The sequence below is a fragment of the Lepus europaeus genome, chromosome 22 (genome assembly GCF_033115175.1).
Source record: "Lepus europaeus isolate LE1 chromosome 22, mLepTim1.pri, whole genome shotgun sequence".
In the NCBI taxonomy this organism is placed as follows: domain Eukaryota; kingdom Metazoa; phylum Chordata; class Mammalia; order Lagomorpha; family Leporidae; genus Lepus; species Lepus europaeus.
The window spans coordinates 25669399-25690278 of NC_084848.1; the positions used below are offsets into that span (position 1 = coordinate 25669399).

General features: G+C 47.1%; 1 protein-coding gene across 8 annotated transcripts in view; it reads right to left on the bottom strand.

Moving 5' to 3' along the window:
- Nucleotides 1-20880, bottom strand: part of TTLL5 (tubulin tyrosine ligase like 5) — a 279228-nt gene that overhangs the window by 207160 nt on the left and 51188 nt on the right. For all 8 annotated transcript variants that reach the window (XM_062181756.1, XM_062181755.1, XM_062181758.1 and 5 more), the window contains 3 exons: nucleotides 12984-13085; nucleotides 10515-10606; nucleotides 9546-9653 (listed from right to left, as the gene is read on the bottom strand). In XM_062181756.1, coding sequence (XP_062037740.1) covers nucleotides 9546-9653; nucleotides 10515-10606; nucleotides 12984-13085 — 302 coding nt within the window. The remainder of the gene's footprint in view (nucleotides 1-9545; nucleotides 9654-10514; nucleotides 10607-12983; nucleotides 13086-20880) is intronic.

The following is a 20880-nucleotide window of genomic DNA, read 5'->3' on the forward strand; positions in this document are numbered from 1 at the left end:
TGACTCTGTTAGCACTCTGCGGCTCCCTTTCCCTCTTCATTAATCACTGTCAACGTCTGGATGCTCTGTGCAGTACGGATTCAGGCACATGTGCACATTCTGAACCTCCACAGAAATGCTTCCATGAACAAACTGGCTGCTTCCTTAGTAATAATCCAGGATTCTATTTCATTCATAAAAATAATCACAAACTGGGGCTGGCACTGTGGCTTAGTGGGTAAAGCCGCAGCCTTTAGTGCCGGCATCCCATATGGGTGCCAGTTTAAGTCCCGGCTGCCCCATTTCCGATCCAGCTCTCTGCTATGGCCTGGGAAAGCAGTGGAAGATGGCCCAAGTCCTTGGGCCCCTGCACCCACGTGGGAAGACCCGGAGGAAGCTCCAGGCTCCTGGCTTTGGATCAGCACAGCTCTGGATGTTGCGGCCAACTAAGGATTGAACCAGCAGATGGAATACCTCTCTCTCTGTGTGTGTGTGTGTGTAACTCTGCCTTTCAAATAAATAAATAAATCTTTTTTAAAAATCACAAACTACACAAGACTTTGAGATGGGATTCACCTTCAGGTAATTAGGTGAAATTTACATATTATCTATACTTTAAAATGTAACAAAAAAAAAAAAAAAGGAAGCTGCTACATCTATCTTCTTTTGGCAACAAATACACTACTTTTATAGCCAAAACATTCAACTGAATATCTTACCTAATCTTCAGTAATGCCACAGAGTATTTTCCCTTTAATTTAAGAGAAATACTCTTTTTTAAAAAGATTTATTTTATTTTATTTGAAAGGCAGAGTTACAGAGAGGCAGAGGCAGAAAGAGAGGGAGAGAGAGAGAGAGGGAGGTTTTCCTTCCTGTGGTTCACTCCCCAGATGGCCGCAAGGGACAGAATTGTGCTGATCCAAAGCCAGGAGCATCTTCCGGGTGTCCCACGCAGGAGCAGGGGCACAAGGGTTGGGCCATCTTCTACTGCTTTCCCAGGCCACAGCAGAGAGTTGGATCAGAAGTGGAACAGCTGGGACTCGAACTGGCACCCATATGAGATGCTGGCACTGCAGGCGGCAGCTTAACCCACTAAGCCACAGCACCAGCCCCAAGAAAAAATATTTTCATGATACAGAACTAAATAATATATATTAAAAAGGAAATTGTAGAATTCACAAATCTACATTAATCTTACATAAGCAAATGAGAATATTCTGTTTGATTCAAGAAAAATCTTATTCTCATTTTAAAAGTTGGAGCACAGGGTTCAGCTATAACATGGTGATATCATTATAACAGCATGTGCAGGGGCCGGCGCTGTGGGCATAGCGGGTAAAGCTGCCACCTGCAGTGCCAGCATCCAATATGGGCGCCGGTTCGAGTCCTTGCTGCTCCACTTCTGATCCAGCCCTCTGCTATGGCCTGGGAAAGCACTGGAAGATGGCCCAAGTCTTTAGACCTCTGCATCTGCATGGGAAACCTGGAAGAAGCTTCTGACTCCTGGCTTCGGAGGGGCTTCAGATTTGCATAGCTCCAGCTGTTGCGGCCAATTGGGGAGTGAACCAGCAGATGGAAGACCTCTCTATCTCCCTCTCTCTGCCGCTCCTTCTCTTTCTGTGAAACTCTTTCAAATAAATAAATAAATCTTAAAAAAAAAAATAGCATGTGCACATACTGATGAGATTTGCAGGGCCAGCCATAAATGAAATTAACAATCAATAAGACCTACTGTTTAAACACCTCATGTTTACTTAGCCATTTGGTCAAATCAGAGGCAAATTCCAAGAAACTTGATTGACAGGGTGACAACCAGTATTCTGGGAAGGAGAAAATGAACTAAGGAGAATGAAAGTGCTAAATCAATTTTCACTCAGGTGAGTAAAACCTGTCAAATGCTAACTAAGTGTGCCGAACCCAAGGACTCAACCCTCCAGGGCAGATGTTTGGCAGAGTGGCTGAGACATCGGTTAAGATACAACTACATCAAGTGCCTGGGTTTGGCTCTGGCTCTTAATTCCGGCCTCCTGGGAGGCAACAGTGTGGCTCAACTGATTGAGTTCCTGCCACCTGTGAGGGAGGCCTCTCTCTCCCCTTTCAAATAAATAAATAAATCTTATACATAAATCAATCTTGGCTCCTGGTTTCTGCCCCAGTTGTTACAGGCATTTGGGAGGTGAACCTGCAGATGGGAGCACTCACTCGCTCCCTCTCCTTCACTCAAGCAAGATTTTTCAAAAAAACAAAAGAAAACAAAACAAAAAGCCTCAAATGTAACTACATCTGGACAGGCAGCAGGGGGAAGAAACACCTACTGATATGTGTTAGCATTACCACAAAGTACAAGACCTCGTTCATCTAAAAGGCTGCATTAACAGGAGAAAAACAGGATGAAAACGTAGCTTTTGTAATAAATTTATTTATTAAAACAACTACTCCAGCTTAAGATAAGTAATTTGTGGTCCTTGGTAGGCCACTTCAGTCCTTATAACACCTGTTTCCACTGATGATTGCTCATTCCTACGGACATTAAAGATCTTTAAAGGTACGGAGCAGGTTGTACTGAGAATATTCAACTTGTTCACCTCTTCATATTGTATGTTTTAGCAGCGGCCATCTAGAATCTCAGATGCACAGTGTGCAGATGAGACATACGCGTGCTCCTGTCATTAACGGGGCAGGCAGGTTGGCTCTTCCAGGTGACAGCTCCTTTCTCTGTTCTTCTGTGTTGTCTTCACCATGACAGGAGAGCAAGTATTTTCAAAGGACAGCTCTATTTACCTTACTCAACGGTATTTCCCCAGGACCAATTTCCTTGGTATTTCCTTCCTTCAGCCCCCAGCCAAACCAAAACAAATTGGAAAATTAGACTAGTCAGTGGTAAGCAGCCCAACTTGCCCCACTTGCTCCCAGTCGCACCTTCATCTCCTGGTCTCTTTAAACACAGCTTTGGAAAAAGCAATGTACACTTCGCTGTCTGAACTTCCTCAATGCCTGACCACTCCCAGCCCAGAAGAGTCTCTAATAATCGACTGTCCTTGCCAATGACCACTAAAGACCGCTAAACCTAAGCACCAGAAACTGTTGATCACCGTACGTACTGGAAAGTTCTCCTCCCTGGGTGCCGGGCACCACTCTCCTGATTGTCCTCCTTCCTCTCCTTCTTCCATCCCCTCTCTTCTGCTCAGGTTTGCTTAGCCTGGCATTCTTAGGTTTCTCTCCTCCTCAATTCTACTCCTCTTGAGTACCTGCATGTATTCTCAGGGTTGTAATATTCTGATGATGACACTCAAATCTGTACCTTTAGTCACATGGCTCCTGGATACCAAACCCATGATTCCAACTGCCTTATAGACACCTGCTCCAGGAGAGCGCACAGGTGCGCAACAAACAGCACTGACTTTCCCTCAGGCTGTCAGGCTTCCTACAACTCGTCATCCACCAAAATCAACAGCCAGAGACAGTCTCTTCACCTCCTAAATCCAACGCATCACCAAACCAACCTCTCTCTCTCTCTCTCCCCATCCCTCCCTCTTTAACCCAGCCTGTCTTCTCTAGTCCCTTTTGAAGCAAAATTTACATACAAAGAAATGGGTGGGTCTTAGGTGTACATTGATGAGTCTTGATAACTGGATACATTCACGTAACCCACACTCTCAACCTTCACAGAACCCTTCACTCACCCCAGGGACACCCCCTCTGCCCCCCTCCTGGGAAATACCCTGCACCTCACCCTCACCCCTGACAACCAATGTTCCTATTTTGTTCACCATAGATTAGTTTTGCCGGTTCTAGAATTTCACGTAAATGGCATCATACAGTAGTCTTTTGAATCTGGCTTCTTTCAATTTAGCATGTTTTTGAGGTTCATGCATTATGGGTTCTACTTTAAGGCAGGCTTGCTCACCATTTCAGAAAGCAGCATATCCTGCCATGTCACTGTATTCTGCAAATCATATTTCCTCTGTTAGGAAAGGCAGAGCTGGTGACTCCTGTGTTTTCCAAGGGCACCGGAGTCACATTCTACACCTCAAAGTGTCATTTATCTTGTCACGTCTGCCCCTGCCCACCCCCTAGAGGGCAGGGGCCATGTCTCACTTGTCATTTTATACCAAGTAGTCTGCACCATAACTAACACATGAGAAACAATAAGAAATACTAAGGAGAAAAAAAAAAAAACACAGAAAAAAAATGTTAGGAAAATAAATATCATGCAATTTTTGAGAAAGACAAAATAATTTATAGCTGTTCCCCCAAAGTAATCCTGATCACCTGACTTGAGGTATTCATAACAAAATCACCAACCATAAACAAAATCAGAGAAATTCTCATTAAGAAATTTACATTTTAAAACTGTATTAAGAAAAAAACTTGATTGGGAAAAAGATTTGATAGAAGAAAAAATAATAATTCAACTGTATTAAGAAAAAAACTTGATGGGGAAAAAGATTTGATAGAAGAAAAAACAATAATTCATTCGAGCCCTAAGAGATTACTGAATGTGTCACACCACTAATTTTGGAATTAATCCACTAACTCACCCTAGAAGTTGAGTCCCAGCTGAAGGCACAGCCCCCAGGGCACGGGCACGCGCTGACATCGCCCGCACTCACTGCCACTATTGTACCAAGGAAACACTGTCCACCTTGGCTTTGGGGTTGAGTTGAAAAGTTAGCGGAAAGCCTTTATAGGGCACCCCGAAGGACCAAGTTCCCACAGGAAAATGAACTAAATGAAAGAAAAACACCCAGAGCCAATTTCTTAACTGGTCCAATAAATCAATATGGTATCCGGCTACCTGATAGAAAGAGTTAAAGAGAGTATCGAGGATGAACACTATGGACTAGAGCGACCTTTTGCAGGCCGGACCTGCTACAAAGGATGATGCCAGTTTTCCCGAGATCTAGTTAACAGGAGCGCAGGGGCAGAATCCGAGACGAGGGGTGAGCCAAAAGGAGCCTGATTCAGCAGAATGTGTCTTTCCGAGAGCAGAGAGCCCTGGCTCCCAAACATGGCTCTGCCATGGACCAGCCGCCTAACTAGGGACAGCTTATTTAACTGCTGAATCTTGTTTTCCTTGTCTACACAGGAGCAAGGGATAAGCCAGAAGAGGAGACCATCTCCGAAAGTGGACAGTTTGCCTTCCGTCATCTGTTGTTGCTGGTCAAGCAGTTCCCAGTGTTGGGGAATTTTGCATGCTGCCCACTTCCCTTCCTTCAACAATAATTTTTGGGCACTCTCCCTTTGAACATGTCCGCTAACCCTACAACACACTCGTGAGTGGCAGCCATACAGCAAAGAGCGGAGGAGTAGGCGTGGTTTCTCCCAAGCAACCACGCCACTGGTCTCTGATTACAATAGGCCAGGCCCATCAGGGCCACAAGTGGCCTCACACCTGGCCCACGTGATCCCAGGCTGGAGTGGACTGAAGCTGGAGCCCATCATTTGAGCCATCTTCTCACACACACAGATAACGCCACTATCAGCAGCAAATCTTTAAAGGCCAGCTAACATCCTGTTGTTTTTGGCTGTTTTTCTCCAACTGGTCAAAAAAGCTTTTCTCATAGCCAGTTATCTCATGGTGCCAATTTCCTAAGCGCAGTTAAAAGGGCTGCTGGGGAATGTACTACTTCATTTTCACAAAGTTGGAAGGCAGTGCAAGTTGGGTTGAATTGGGGGAGGCATCAAAAACTGCACAAATCTACAGTGCGATGGTCAGAGTGATGCCCAAACCTCTCAAGCCCCCCGCGCCTCTGCTGTCCCCTTTGTTCCTCTGAGTCCTTTTCTCTTTCAGCTTGCGTGTCTGGACTAATTATTCTCAGAGGGCCTTTCCCGAGGCTCAGATCTATAAAAAGCGCTAGGTGGCTGAGTTTCAGATAGTGTGTGAAGACTCCTAAGTTGAATAACAGTGCAAGTGTGCGGATCTGGCCCCATGTAAAATGTGGTGTGAACGGAGTTGGTGGTGGTGCACTGACCTACAACCCGCACACAGCAGGATCTGCATGAAAGTTAATACATAAACGAATGAATGAACGGGACGCAGGTGAGGGGGAAATCCCAAGGCAGCAACACTTAAGCTGTAATGGAACAGCTGGCAGAGCTTCCTAGGTGACGACAGAAACAACCACCTCCAGAGTATGGTGAACCCCTTCTCCACGCTACCGTCTTCCCCTAAGAGCACCAACGCTCTGTTGAAGCCAAAAGCTTCTGGGAAGCTCTCAGTTCTTGTTTATTCTAAAACAAATTTTAAAAAACAGCTTATTCCTTGTGATTTAAACCCCAGGGGAGGATAGGCGTCCGTGGGAGGCAGAAAGAGAGAGACACACACACACACACACACGTATACAAAATCATATCTCACGGGGGGGCGGGGAGGGGGGTTAATGAAGCACACAAAATCCCAGGGCTGACAGGAAGCGGATTCAGAACCACAAAAGCCAAGAAAACAGTCAACAACTTAAAAAACTCCAGATGCACTCAGTTTATGAAAATCGAACACCAGGAAGGAGGGCAAAGGAGCCCCGCGGCCGAGGAAAGGCACTTAGCGGGTCGAGGAAAGACACCGCTGCTTTCACGCGGGAACATCCTATTGCCATGAGGTTTAATAAATTCCTGAGCTTTCAAAAGTCATTCAGGCAACAACACAAAATAGAAAATAGATACTCGAAAAAGCATTTACGGTTAACCATTCAGAAGAGAAACTTTTTACACAAAGGGCTATAGAAATTTACCCCCATTAAGAGCCAAGTAGATGTAGAAAAGAAACTTTTACTTATTATTTGATCTAGGAGGGTTTCTGACCCATCCTCAAACATTTTGTAGTCATTCTCACGCTCCGGTCCCTTGAGGTACAGATCCACTGGGAAGCCAACTGTCAGGCCATCGAAGAGCAAGGAAATCGCATGCGAGCCTCTCATTCAACAACTGTTTCCTCAACAGCCTCTGACAGCTACGCACTGCATGGGCAAAACTGGAGCCAAGGCGCCTCCAGTCCTGCAAGGAACAGACACACACGGGTACCCAGCACCAGGCAGGCAGGTATACCGCCGAGTCAGGAGCACAGAGCCAGAGGCTGGGAAGGCTAACTCTGAAGGGGAGAGTTGAGAAAAATATCACCTGGGACTTGGCCTTCAAAGATGTCAGTAATGTATTAGGACAAGCGACCTGAGAAAGGTGTTTCAGACGCAGGAGAAAGCAGAGGCAAAGGCACAGGGTCAGGGAAGGACCTGGGTGGTCCAGGCAAAGGGAAAATAGTGGGGTTTGGCAGAAAAAGGGTAGTACGGGCCAGGGAGACACAGCGACTGACCGTCAGGAACTCAAAGACGGGGTGGGGTTGTGGTGCAGCTGGGTGAGCCACAGCTAGGGACACTCGCATCCAATATCACAGTGCCAGTTCAAGTCCCCGCTACTCTGCTTCCTGCTAACGCGTCCTGGGAGACAGCAGATGATGGTTCAGTGCTTGGGCCACTGCCACCCTTGTGAGAGCCCAGATGGAGTTTTGGGCTCCTGGCTTCAGCCTGACCCAGACCTGGTTATTTTGGGCACTTGGGGAATGAACCAGCAAATGGAAAATCTCTCCTACTCAGTGTGTCAGTGTGTGCATCTGTGTGTGAGTGCGCATCACTCTATTTTTCAGGTAGTTAAAAATAAATACACATTGTCAAAATAAAAAAGCTCAGAGACTACTGGAAAATGCATGTGCAAATAAAACATCAGGACGTGACAGGGAAAGACTCTACTCAAAGCCATGTAGATATAGGAGCTTTCAAGGCAAACAGGACAAGAATGTCCTAAGTAGACAGGAGAACTTACACAGAGATACAAGCATGGAATATTCAGAGCTACAGTATGATAGTTAGAATGTAAGGTGTAAAAGGAGGAACAGCGGGCCTGACATTGCCGTGCTACAGGTTAAGCCACAGCTTGCAATGCCAGCATCTCATATCAGAGTTCTGGTTCAAGTCCCAGCTGCTCCACTTCCCATCTAGCTCCCCATTAATGCAACTGGGAAAGCAACAGAAGATGGCCAAGTACTTGGGCTCCTGCCACCCACGTTGGAGACCCAGATTTCCTGTTCCTGGCTTTAGCTTGGCCCAGCCCTGACTACTGCTGTGTTTGGGGAGTGAACCAGCGGACAGATCAGTCTATTGATCTGTCTCTCTCTTTCTTTGTTGCTCTGCCTTTAAATAAACAAAATAAATCTTTAAAAAAAAAAAAAGAGGGAAATGGAATTCTATAAAGTCAGCTGGGCTCACATCAAGTCTCTATTACACCATATCTCTATCCAAAATGCTTGAGAATTCTTCAGATTCTGAAATACGTGCACAGACCTTGTTGGCTGCACATCCCTTATCAGGCTGGACTTTGAATTTTCAGATCAGAGATGCCTGACCTGTACTTAAGCCCATAGTCATTTAAGGATTTAAAAGACATGAACAGATACATGCTTTAAAAAGCAATTACAACCTCTTCTCTTCCTGTATAATTTTAGATCCTGATTTATCTGCCACCCGTTATTCAAGTCTTAACAATGTCTTTTGTTTAGGAGCCCTCAAGTACATATTATTACAAAAATCTATTAGAGATCAACAAGTGTAACGTCTAATTATAAAAACAATAAAAACTCATTTTCACCGGTGCAACCTAAGGACTAGACATCATGCCAAGGCTTCGCATGCATCATCTCACTGCGCCGCATGGCACTCTTGGGAGGCAGGCACCACCACTATGACCATTTTACAGCTGAGAAAACAGAAGTCGAGCAACTTGATGGAAAAAAATCACAAAATGTGGAAGGGGTGCAGATGGGTCTGGGTGCTCCTCACTTTCCTGTCATCCCACCTCCTGAAAAGCCACGGCTCTTCCATCCTGACCATCTGCGTTGCTCCTCATCACGCTTAGCCACCCTCCTCACCAGCGGCCCTACTGTGTTCCTGCCCAAAGCCCAAGGAACCATAGGCACTCACACCAGCGATCATTTACAAGTTCACAGCCACGTGACAGCACACGGGCACAGGCACCCTGAGTGCTGCAGGCACAGCTGGCGGTGGTGTCTACAGGTAACACGTTTCCTGATCCAGTAGCTGTGAACTGTTCATGGATGGTTCTTTGTGCAGTCAGGCTACTGGGGGTGAAGCAGCAGGGGAGCAGGATGGGGGAGGAACCCGCTGGAAAGACGGCTAAAACAAAAAGGAGTCATTGGAAACGGGAGAAAGCACACACTGGTACCAGCCAGGGCTGCTTGGCGTGGTTCCCAGTCTGACTGCCAGAGAGCTCAGGAATACACTTGTGAGAGCTGGAGTCTTGCACAGTCGGCTGCAGACTTTCTGACGGAGACCCACACTTGAGTTCCAGTCCCTGCTTCACCCAAGTACAGCTAGGTACCCCTGGGGGGACGTCCACCCGAGTTCACCACCGGCCTTTTGGTATAAACTCAGACAGACAGGAAAGCCCGCCATTCATCACTCAACACCTGTGCAATCACTGAGTCTCTCTAACCCGGAATCCCATCCCAGCTTCCCAAGAGCCTCTCCACAAGACGCATTCAGCTCCGTGAGTCTCCTTACCGAAACAGCTGCTGCGATGAGGGACGAAGGTCTTACAGGCAGTGGCGATGGCTAGCTCGGCAGAGATGATGGTCTTAATGATCAGGTCCTCTACGTGGGCCATCAACGCTGCAAAAAAGAACGCTTTTCACGAAGGAAGAAATATGAAATTTTCCAATCCTGCAAATATTTCAAGCATTTATTTCAAAGTTACCATAGTGGTATATTTAGTGCTCAATCTAAGTCCATTATAGGTAACCTATATAAAGGATGGGGGGACATACTGGTTTAAAACGCCTGGCCTGGGTTCCAGATCGCAGCATTATTACAACAGCATGTGTGCTCACTGAAAAGCCTCTCCAGGGCAGCCTCCAAGCGGGTGCTATAGGAATGCCGGCACGGGGAGACACGCTCAGGTGGCCTCCCACGACAAGACAGGCATAGAAGGGAAAGGAGCCTCCCCACCCTTCTCACGCTTCCTTTCCATGCACCCCTCTTTCCCCTTAGACTGAACTAGGCTCCTCGGGCACACAGTTTCCCGCTGCACTCAAGGCTCAGCAGCAGTGCCCATTCTGATTCCAAGCTCTGTGCTCCAACCCCGTGCTGCCTATTCCCCAACTCCAACTCAGCAGCATGAATGAGAGATGCGCTTGGAAACACTGGAACTCAGGGCCCACAAGCAGGTGGGCAGTTTGTTACGTAAGTAACTGACCGTATTCTGGTCAGCAGTTCAATCCTCAAGCATGATAAATTTACTAAGGATTAAAGGGAAAACTTAGGCCTTTCAAAACCAGAAATGAGAAAAGGGACTCTTGGGGTCATGGAAAAACCGTTCCCCATCTTGTAAATCATAGGAAAAAGTGACACCAAGAACAATCATGCCACTGGATGTCTCGGCAGCATTATCAGGCTCAGGCTGACCCCTGGCAGGAGTCAATGGTAAAAACCAGAGAGAAGAGAAGCCAAGAAACAAAAAGGCCTGGTACTCACCAGTTGTATCTCTGCCCTCCTGTTTCAGATACCTAAGCATAGCACTCATGCTCCACTTGTTCCCATAATCCTCCACTTCAGGATCATCACAACTAAAACAAACCAAAAATCAAGGTCACACACACGACTAGGCCTGGCTACAGAAACAAGATATTTTTTTTTAACTTTTTTTTTTTTGACAGGCAGAGTTACACAGTGAGAGAGAGAGAGAGAGACAGAGAGAAAGGTCTTCCTTTTCCGTTGGTTCACTCCCCAAATGGCCACTACGGCCGGCGCACTGCTCCGATCCGAAGCCAGGAGCCAGGTGCTTCCTCTTGGTCTCCCATGCGGGTATAGGGCCCAAGCACTTGGGCCATCCTCCACTACCTTCCCAGGCCACAGCAAAGAGCTGGACTGGAAGAGGAGCAACCGGGACAGAATCCGGTGCCCCAACCAGGACTAGAACCCGGGGTGCCAGCACCGCAGGCGGAGGATTAGCTTAGTGAGCCATGGCGCCGGCCAGAAACAAGATATTTTAAGTCTTCAGAAAAACACTCATTTTGCTGACTTCCACTTACCCACTGTCATTTTTTTAAAAAGATTTATGTGTTTATTTATTTGAAAGGCAGAGTTACAGACAGCCAGAGGCAGAGAGAGGAAAAAGAAAGAGAGCGAGAGTGAGAGCGAGAGAGAGAATGAGAGGACTTCCATAAGCTAGTTCATTCCCCAAATGGCTGCAATGGCCAGAGCTGGTCTATCAGAAGCCAGGAGCCAGGAGCTTCCTCCGGGTCTCCCACGCAGGTGCAGGGGCCAAGGACTTGGGTCATCTTCTACTGCTTTCCCAGGCCATAGCAGAGAGCTGGATCAGAAGTGGAGCAGCTGGGTCTCGAACTGGCGCCCATATGGGATACTGGCACCGCAGGCAGTGGTTTTACCCACTATTCCAGAGCACCCGCTTCTCACCCACTGTTTTCTTGGTACTTTCTGTCATGCATCCCTTTGTATCAGTTTCTTCGATGGAATTGAAAATGCATATATTTTGTTTTATTCAAGAATGCAGGAGACCAGGCAAATTCTTCCTTAACCATTAAATTATACATCATGAAAGAGCAGAAAGCAAATTTGAAAAGTTACAATACACTAACAGGCTGAAATATTTGGGGATACAGAGCTAGCCTTAGATCAGTGTCCCATGGGTCTACAATTTACCCATTTTCAGACCAGCCTGGAGATGAGGTGGGCTAGTGTGCTAACCTAGTGTAGCACTTTAACATGCTAACCCCCCACAGAAGTGCTGCAGCACCGGAAGCAAGCTGCCTCCTCTCTCTGGTGGTGGACACAGCTCTTCTGACACTTTGGAAGGGAACAGGCACTAAAGTAGGAGTGCAGTAGCCTCTGCTCTGGCAGCGGAACGGCCAGCGGGGCAGACCACCACAAACGCTGGGGGCCTGCGTTGTACGACTGGCCCCTCGCTCCCTGCCTCCACCCCAGCGGTTACACCTTTTCTTCCCTTGAACCGCTTCAGTCAGGTCACAGGACTCAGTGAAATCCATACAGCTTCAGCAACTGCTCAATCGCTTCCAGACTCCGCGCTTGCCTTCTTTCCCTGGACCTGCTGGGCACCTATTTTTAGTCTGAGTAGAAAGTAACTGTTTGGGTTTCTTTTCTATTTTTCCACTTTCTGGCAAAATTATTGGGATGAAAGAAAACAGAGCAAAAAGAATATTTCCACACAGCTGGGCTGGTACTCCGTTCCACAGAATCCTTTTCTGAAATGGCCTCATTTCTTTAATTTTCTTCCTAACTTTTTTTTTCCCCTGCTCATATACCTATTTGTTTTAGAAAAACTTAAGAGCAGAGAAGAAAACAAAGATGACAATCCCACCCACTACCGCCACATACGGTGAACATATCAGTACATATTACAGTCATATGTACATACATATGACATTTCCTCCACTCTCAGCAAAAACAAACAGCTCTCAGTGTCTCGCAGATTTTAGAAAGAAAGGAAGCTGTGTGTGCTGTCCAGTCACCTGATTTTTCCACCCCCAGCAGGGAATGGTGCGTGTTCTTTCTCTGGTCCTGTGTGTGCACCTTTAGTTCTTAAGGCTATGTTCCTAGAAGTGGAGCTGCTGGGTCAAAGAGTACAAATAAGTTTAAAGGTTTGGCTCTATCACCAAGTGCCGAAATGACCTCATTTCTTGACTTCTAAAATGTTCCAAGTGCCCAATAAATCCCCACCCCAAAGTCAAGTGAGGGGAGACAATGAGGAAGACACAACTCTGGGAGAGAACAGTGACGTGGCAGCCGGGCAAGCCACTCACAAGGAGCAACAGAACCTCAAAAGTGTGCCACATGATCACAATAGCTTTGCAGAAGTGTCCCATGGACAGAACTCTAAGATCACACTCTAGTGCGACATGTCAGTTCTCTACCGCTAACAGCACACGTCTGAAGCTGACCTCTTGGCTCAGACAGGGCCCATACCTGACGTAGTCGCCACTCTTCTTGTTCACGCTGTAGTTTGTCAGGTGCATGAACTGGTTCCGAATGTTCTTGGCGCCTTGATCATAACGCACAGTGGCAAACCTGATGGAAAGGATACAGAATTTCAAGGAAATGCAGATGACAACTGAGCACTGAAGAGATGACAATGACAGAGTGACGTCACTCTACAAATAAGAGTCCCACAAAGTGCCAACTCCCACATCACGTTTAATTCAGCACTTGAAGCAACCCTATGAAGCTCTTTTACAACAGATGGAAAACTAAATGTGACTAAGGAAGATTAAGTAACTTTGCCAGGTTCACTCTGATCCTAGAACTGAGTCTTACTGAGTGCAAGGGGCCACTTCTCCTACACAGAACCCCACACCAACAGGAAGGACGACAGCTCAAAGTGCAGTCATTCACAAGCTGAGAAGCTGTGTGTGCGATGCTGCGGATGATGGGACAGACATTAGCTGGCCAGGAAACACCTCCTGAGTGTCCATACTGTGCCTGGTTTGCAACAATAGATGGAAAATTTTTTAAAAGAACAGCATAGCAATATGCAGACTTGGAACTCACATCCATCAAAAGCACAGAACTGGCCCAGAATATTCTCTGTAAAAGAACAAACATGGCAGCAGCAACAGCAAGACAGGCAGAACGGCGTAACTATGGCCACATTGCAAGACACTAATTCCTGCCTTTGGAATGGAGGCAAAAGATGGAGGGATTAAATACAGAGCCCACTGAAAACATAGCAGCAACTTAATATCCTGGACTACTGTCAAAAGAAGACCAAAGTATAAAATCTGTGTGCCTCTAGAGGAAGTAACTAGGGGAAGAGAAAACTTTCCAGTGATGCTCAGTATCAACAAAGGGACACTCAGGGCCACTGGTTATGGTAAATATCAACCCCTGTTTACACACCACTAAAACCGCATCACCCTTCCCCAAGTGCTTTTCCCAAGAGGCATATCCAAGTGTGTGAAAAAAAACTGAAAGGCCACAAGTTTATTTTCGTGTGATTTACAAATTATTTACATATGCTTACCCAGACTATGAAGTCAACATGAATTTTTACCACATTAAAGGTCAGCATTTAAAATTTTCCTCTTCTCTATTTCTTCTCACCCACCCACCATCTCCACTCCCTAATTCTCTGCACCAGAAATACACAGCATCCAAAGAAAGAAAGTGAGAAATAAAAAAAGTCCCAAACCCCAAAAGCTAAAATAAACAAGCACGAGGCCAGGAGAAAGGATGTGGACAAAGAGAAATGTTGACAAGGCGTGTACGGCTGAAGGACGAGAGTTGATGAGCACTGAGTCTATGCTTGAAAAGGAGCTAAGATTTTTCCAGAAACTTCCAGGAGTTATCACTGAACTTCTAGTCTGCCACTCCTACACATCTTTCCCTCATGGGGAGTCTCTGAGCAAGTGGGAAACAGTCATCTTCTGAATTCTTGTGAGACCAAAGGGCCCATGCTGGCCTCCCGAGGCATCATACATCACCAGACACTACCCCACAGTAACAAACCTACCACCATCCTCTCCCCAAAAGAATAACGAAAGGGGAGCTGGCGCTGTGGCATAGCGGGCTAAGCCTCTGCCTGCGGCGCTGGAATCCCATATGGGTGCTGGTGCGTATCCCAGCTGCTCTTCTGGTCCAGCTCTCTGCTGTGGCCTGGGAAAGCAGCAGAAGATGGCCCAAGTCCTTGGGCCCCTGCACCCACATGGCAGACCCGGAAGAGGCTCCTGGCTCTTGACTTCGAATCGGCTTAGCTCCGGCCGTTGTGGCCATCTGGAGAGTGAACCAGAGGATGGAAGACTTCTCTCTCTGCCTCTGCCTCTGCCTCTCTCTGTAACTCTACCTCTCAAATAAATAAATAAATAAATAAAATCATTTTTAAAAAAAGAATAATGAAAGGGAGAAGGAAGGTCCTCCTACTTCAGGGAAAGAGGTTTTCCTATCTCCTCACCTGGTCAACACAACACTGACAAGAGCCCGAGGGAAGCTGCAATCTGACCCCCAACAGACGTCATTCCCCCTCTTCTTTGGCCAAGAGGGCTGCCCCTTAAAAATCACCTTCTTCTTCCCAATCCTCCTTTTCCCTGGGTCATTCTATTCTGAACCCCAGCAGGGACAAGATTGCTAATGTCAGAGAGTCTACTTCTACAGAGTATAAAAAGATATATTCTGATATAGTAAGATATATATATATAAGATAAGATTCTGATATAAGAATCAGAGGCCAGCGTTGTGGCCCAACAGGTTAAAGCCATCACCTGTGACTCCAGCATTCCATATCAGAGTGGTGGTTTGAGTCCTGGTTGCTCCACTTCAGATGCAGCTTCCTGCTATCGCACCTGAGAAAGCAGTGGAAGATGGCCCAAGTACGTGGGTCCCTGTTACCCATGTGGGAGACCTGGATGGAGTTCTAGGCTCCTGGCTTCAGCCTGGTCCAGCCCTGGCCATTGTAGCCATGTGAACCAGCAGACAGAAGATCTGATGCCTTACCGACAGGTTCCCCAGAGGATGCAGGTCTGCAGGTGCTGTTCTCTGTATCCCACCGAGCCAGTGGGTAACACAGACGACCGCAGAGAGAAAAGGTAGCAGTGTACACTCATCTTCTCCCTAACCCAGTAACATCTGTGGCTCTCACGAAAATCCATGTAAAACAAACCACATTCACCTCTGATCACCGTTTTTCTTCTTGTCCAGAGCAGAAGTCACATTAGTCTTAGAAACAGCCTAACCTGCAAAGGTTTCCTTGTGTTTTTTTTTTTTTTTTCCTTTTTTTAACCTCAATTATTTGAGCAACATTTAAAGATTTTATTTATTTAATTTAAGAGGCAAAATTACACAGAGAGAGAGAGAGACAGACAGACAGACAGAGAAAAAGGTTTCCCATCCACTAGTTCACTCCTCAGACAGCCACATCAGCCAGAGCTAGGATGATCTGAAGCCAGGAGCCAGGAGCCAGGAGCCAAGAGCTTCCTCCAGTCTCCCATGTGGGCACAGGGGCCCAAGCACTTGGGCCATCTTCTACTGCTTTCCCAGGCTATAAGAAAGAGCTGGATCGGAAGAGGAGCAGCTGGGACACGAACTGGTGCCCAGATGGGATGCCAGCACTGCAGGCAGAGGCTTAACCTTCTACACCACAGCACCGGCCCTTTGACCAGCATTTAACAATGAGACCTTACACCTTACTGCCTGCAGCCCAGTGACAGCTGGGGCCCACACGAGGAAGACAGAGCAGAGGCAAGCTCAGGAGGTTACCTAAGCAGGGTGGTGGACTCACATGGGTCTAAATCCACACAAGGAGGGCATCTGAGTGGGGTGGTGGCCCAGCAGAGCCAGCAGACTGACTACATGCAAGGGAATCATGCCAAAAAAAAAAAAAAAAAGTGTTGATGATAACAGGAGCCAGATTTTCTCACTGTTGGAGAAGAGAGAGAAAAATATGGAAAGGGGGGAACTAGAACGAACCCTGTAGTTCTGAGCTACAGTTGGAGGTGCTAGTATGAATGGCTGCTTTTGAATACAGATGGATACAAAAACACAAACGTATACTGCTTCTGTGTGCACGTCTCTGTTCACACACACATTTCCTAGGTCTGCCCAATGCAGGGACCCCAGGGAGGGCCGTCTAGAGCAGTGACTTATCTAGCACTCAGATCTTGATTTCTAAATGCTGTTCTCCATTAAAAGGCAACCAGTGTTCCTTAGAGAAATGGCTGATTTCAGGGCTGGGTCAGAGAAAGAACAGGCTGAGCCTGAAACATCTTGTGTTCAAAGAACGATGGGAACACGTCCGAAAGACACAAATCCAGGAGAGTCTGAGTACCCCAGTAATCACGCAGTAAAGGGCTATATCCCATTCAATAAGATAGGGACCCTTGAGTCCACTTAGGTATAAGAAATAAGTGAATAAATAAGCAGAGCGGAGAAACTTTCCCTTGAAGTAAAATGTCAAATAACAGAAGATTACAAAATCATCATTTGGCAAGCATTACAGCAATAATTCACTCAAACAAGAAACATCAACAGACAGGGTGAAAATGAGATAAAGAATGAGGTTTTACATGGTTTCAAACGTTCTCATAAAATACTTACTCGTTACAAAGGAAAAGAAAAAGCGATTTCTCAGTGGAAGACTGGTAGACACCACCTTAATCAAGCAGCCAAACACTGTTCAAAGTTACCATGGGCCACTAGAGACAACACAACGACAAGAACCAGCATCACTTCTGTGATGCATCCTGGCCCAAAATACAGAACCCGGGCTTGATCATGAGAAAGTATCAGACAAATCCACATTGAGACACCTCCTACAAAATGACTAGGTTGCAATCTTCAAAAGTGCAGGGGTCACAGAAGTCCAAGAAACTAAAGGACTGTTCTAGACCGGAGCAGACCAAATAAACATAGCAGGTGAGCCTTGATTGGATCCTTCCATTATAAAGAAAATTAAAAGAAAAGCTGGCAAAATTTGAACAAGGTCTGTAGACATAAGGTAAAAGGTAGTTTTTCATATTCTTCTTACAACTTTTCTGTAAGTTCAAATAATTTCAAAATTAAAAGTAAAAAAAAAAAATCGGTAAGTCTCATAATAAAAATCTGCACGTTCAGCCTCCCTCACCAAAGCAGAAGTCCTGGCAACACCAGCATCAGTGCCTTGCTGGTGATGAACAGGAAATAAACGCCTTCAGGTGGGACACGTGTGCCCCTGCTCTCCTCTCCGTCTCCACCTGGCCGGCCGTCTTCGGCAAACGTATTTGTGAGCACTGAAGTGTGAGACCGCCGGTCTAGACTTTCACACACTATCAAGTCTCATACGATTTAAGTCTGAAAGCTTCCACACACCTGTTTTTATTAGCAACAATCTAAGAGATTACCCTTGACTAGATAGCCAGGAAGCAAGCTTGCCAGCGCTTATCTTCACACAGGCTGAAAGCCACACCATGCATTGCGTCGAGAACCACCCTCTAATGAGACCACTATTTAGGAAAGCTGTCACCAGAGGACCGCGCAGCCTTGACTTTTAAGCCAGTAAGTGGTGGGAAAGAGACTCTTCCTTTCTTTGCCCAATCTGGAACCCTGGGTTCCACCCTGCAGCCTCCTGATGAAGACAGAACTATATGCACTGCCCTCCCCCCAGCCATTTTTTGTAACCACACTGAAAACAAATATGGATTGTCCTTATTCTGACTGTATCTTCATTCCGACAATAGACTCTTAAATCACAACCTATAATTCCTTTCTGTTTGCTGATGGTCCTCACTGAGACTCACATTGGTAATCATCTGTCTAAAACTCTTAAGTACCCACGTGAAGAAAAGATTTCAGCGTTAAGCCTATCCAGATGGTCCACAGCTCAAGGTGGTTCAGCCGACAATTTTCCAGCTTGACGGTGGTGCAGAAACAAAACACACGCAGAAGCTTGATCTTTCTGGCGAGCACCCTGCGGCAGGATGTTTTCTTACAACACAGGGCGGCAGCGGTGCTCAGTTGCCGCCCCGCAGCCACAGGGGAACAGCCGATGGCCCCAGCACGCTGGGCTGCGGAGCTGGGACGTTTGCTGGGTTTTCAATCTACAACGGATTTACACGGACAGGGACACAACCCCATCACAAGTGGTGGATCATCTGTAGTAGGTACTTAATAAGGGTTAACTAAAAATGCACCTGAGTTGCACCTGTTCCAAAGTCAGTACCACTAGGGAACGACAAGGAGAAGGAAAGCAGAGTTATGGGATCTGCTAGGCTCTCTTCCCTTGTTCTAAGAACCCAGCACTCAGAGTCACAGACAGGCTAGATGTGGGAGAGCCGAACCCTGTCTTTGGTAGTTGTATTTCCTAATGAAATGTATGAAGAAGAGAAGGGGCCAGCCCTGAGGTTATCTTTCAGCAGGTGTAGCCATTCTGAGTCAGTGAGGCCTGGACGAAGAAGACACAGTACCTCCGTCAGCCTTGCCAGGAGCCACTGGGTTTCATCCTGGCCTGACCCAGAAAGATCTTATGGAAGAGAACAAGAGGCCCACGAGCTCTCTGATCTGCGGTCAACCAGCTGCAGCGGGAGCCTGCCAAGGCACTGCAGTGACGGGGCAGCGCCCTACAGAGCCGTCTGGGAGGGGATTACCAGCCTGATCCTCCGTCTTGAGAGCCAGATATGACTCAAACTGCACAAACAGCCACGGCCTGCCAGGGCGGGTGACAATGAGCACGGCAGAGGGACTTCTCCCCCTCCCCCGCCACTTGCTGCTGTGGCAGAATCTGGACCGTGTGCAGCCTGTGAGGTAATCTGAATTCCTTGGCAACCAGCAAGCACCTGAATTCTTTCTAAACCACAGGAATCCAGCGGAGAAAAGGTAAATATCCCTGCGGAGCCAGTGTTAATTAGCAAGGAGGGCTACTGAAGAGGGGACTGCGGGTGGGGAGGGAGGCAGACCATCACGAATGCTCTGGGGTCTCTCCTGACTCTCCATGGACTAGGATGGCCAAGGCCGAGGCCAAGAAAAGGCAGGCCCGGCCGGGACCTTCTTGGGGCCTCTCTGCCTGTCTCCATGGCAGGGTGGGCTCTCGGCTCCCTGGATGGCCACTCTCATGCTCCCTGGATGGCCACTCTCAGCTCCCTGGATGGCCACTCTCACGCTCCCTGGATGGGCCCAGGGTGCCAGTGCTACCTGTCTTTGGGTCTCAGACAACACATTTGGTTTTCAACTCAATTTTCTTTGGATTTTTTAAAAAACTTTTTCTTTTTTCTATTTCAGTGAAAATTTGGCTATCAGCTCTGTCTCGAATGTTGTCAAATCATTTCAACCCGATGTTGGGTCCACCGACAACTGTAAAATCCAGGACAGAGTCATCTTGGATTCCACTCCGGACAGGAAAAGGAACCAGCACCATTTTGGTGGAGAACAGCACCCCTCTCTGGAAGCTGAGTGTCCCCTGCTGGTGAAAACCAGCAACGCACATGTGAAACTCAAGATCAAGGCTGGCCTCAGGGGCCCTCCTACAGGACTCCAAAGGGCTGGCCCCAAATCCCAGAAACACACCTCAATAGTTCACCCACACAGGAGAAAACAATGCGAGCCCTCCTGTTTCTCATGTGAACAAAACAAGGACAACTGCAAAGACCAAGAGACAAAGAGAAACTGGGGTCTTTCCGTTGTTGTTGTTTGGTAAGTGGGTAAGGAGTTAAAGAATTTACACCCGAGAACTTGTTTCACCAGACTGTCTTGTGCCATGAACTTCATCTTTGTGCCACCCAGCATTCATCTGAGGCCCAAATGCTCAGGTATAAAAGCCTTCCTTTCTAACGAGGGAGGCTAATGCTACAGGCCTCCAGTTCCAACGCTTCAGGAAAGAAGACAATTTTCCTTTTTGGCCTCTAAGTCAAATGACCCAGTGACCTCCTCCCAAATCGGTAATCTTCAGTTAGGTCTACACACAGCACACGTCGGCCAGGCTTACTTAACATGCAGATCCAAGCTGCTCAAGGTAGCAACACAGCCCCGCAGGCGCTGGGGGCTAGAAAGAAGCAGGGGGATGCCAAGACCCACAGCCAGCGAAGTCACGGCGGCTGCAGCACACGGAGCTCACTGCACAGACGGTGAGCCCTCACAGGGCCCTGGCGAGCCGCCTGCCACAGTGCCACCGCCAGCCTCCTGCACAGCCCTGACGCTCACCCTCGCCTTCAGGGAAACCCAACCAGAGTGCTGAAAACACACGTGGTTTCTGGTTCAATTTGGTTTAGGTTTTCAGAAAGTTGTTTACATAGTTATTCTGAGAAAAAGCATCCATTGATTTACCATATATGTATAAACATATAAATTTTTAAACATGATTTTCTCAGTGCCTGCTGCCAGCGAAAGAAGAGAGTTGGTCCATTCA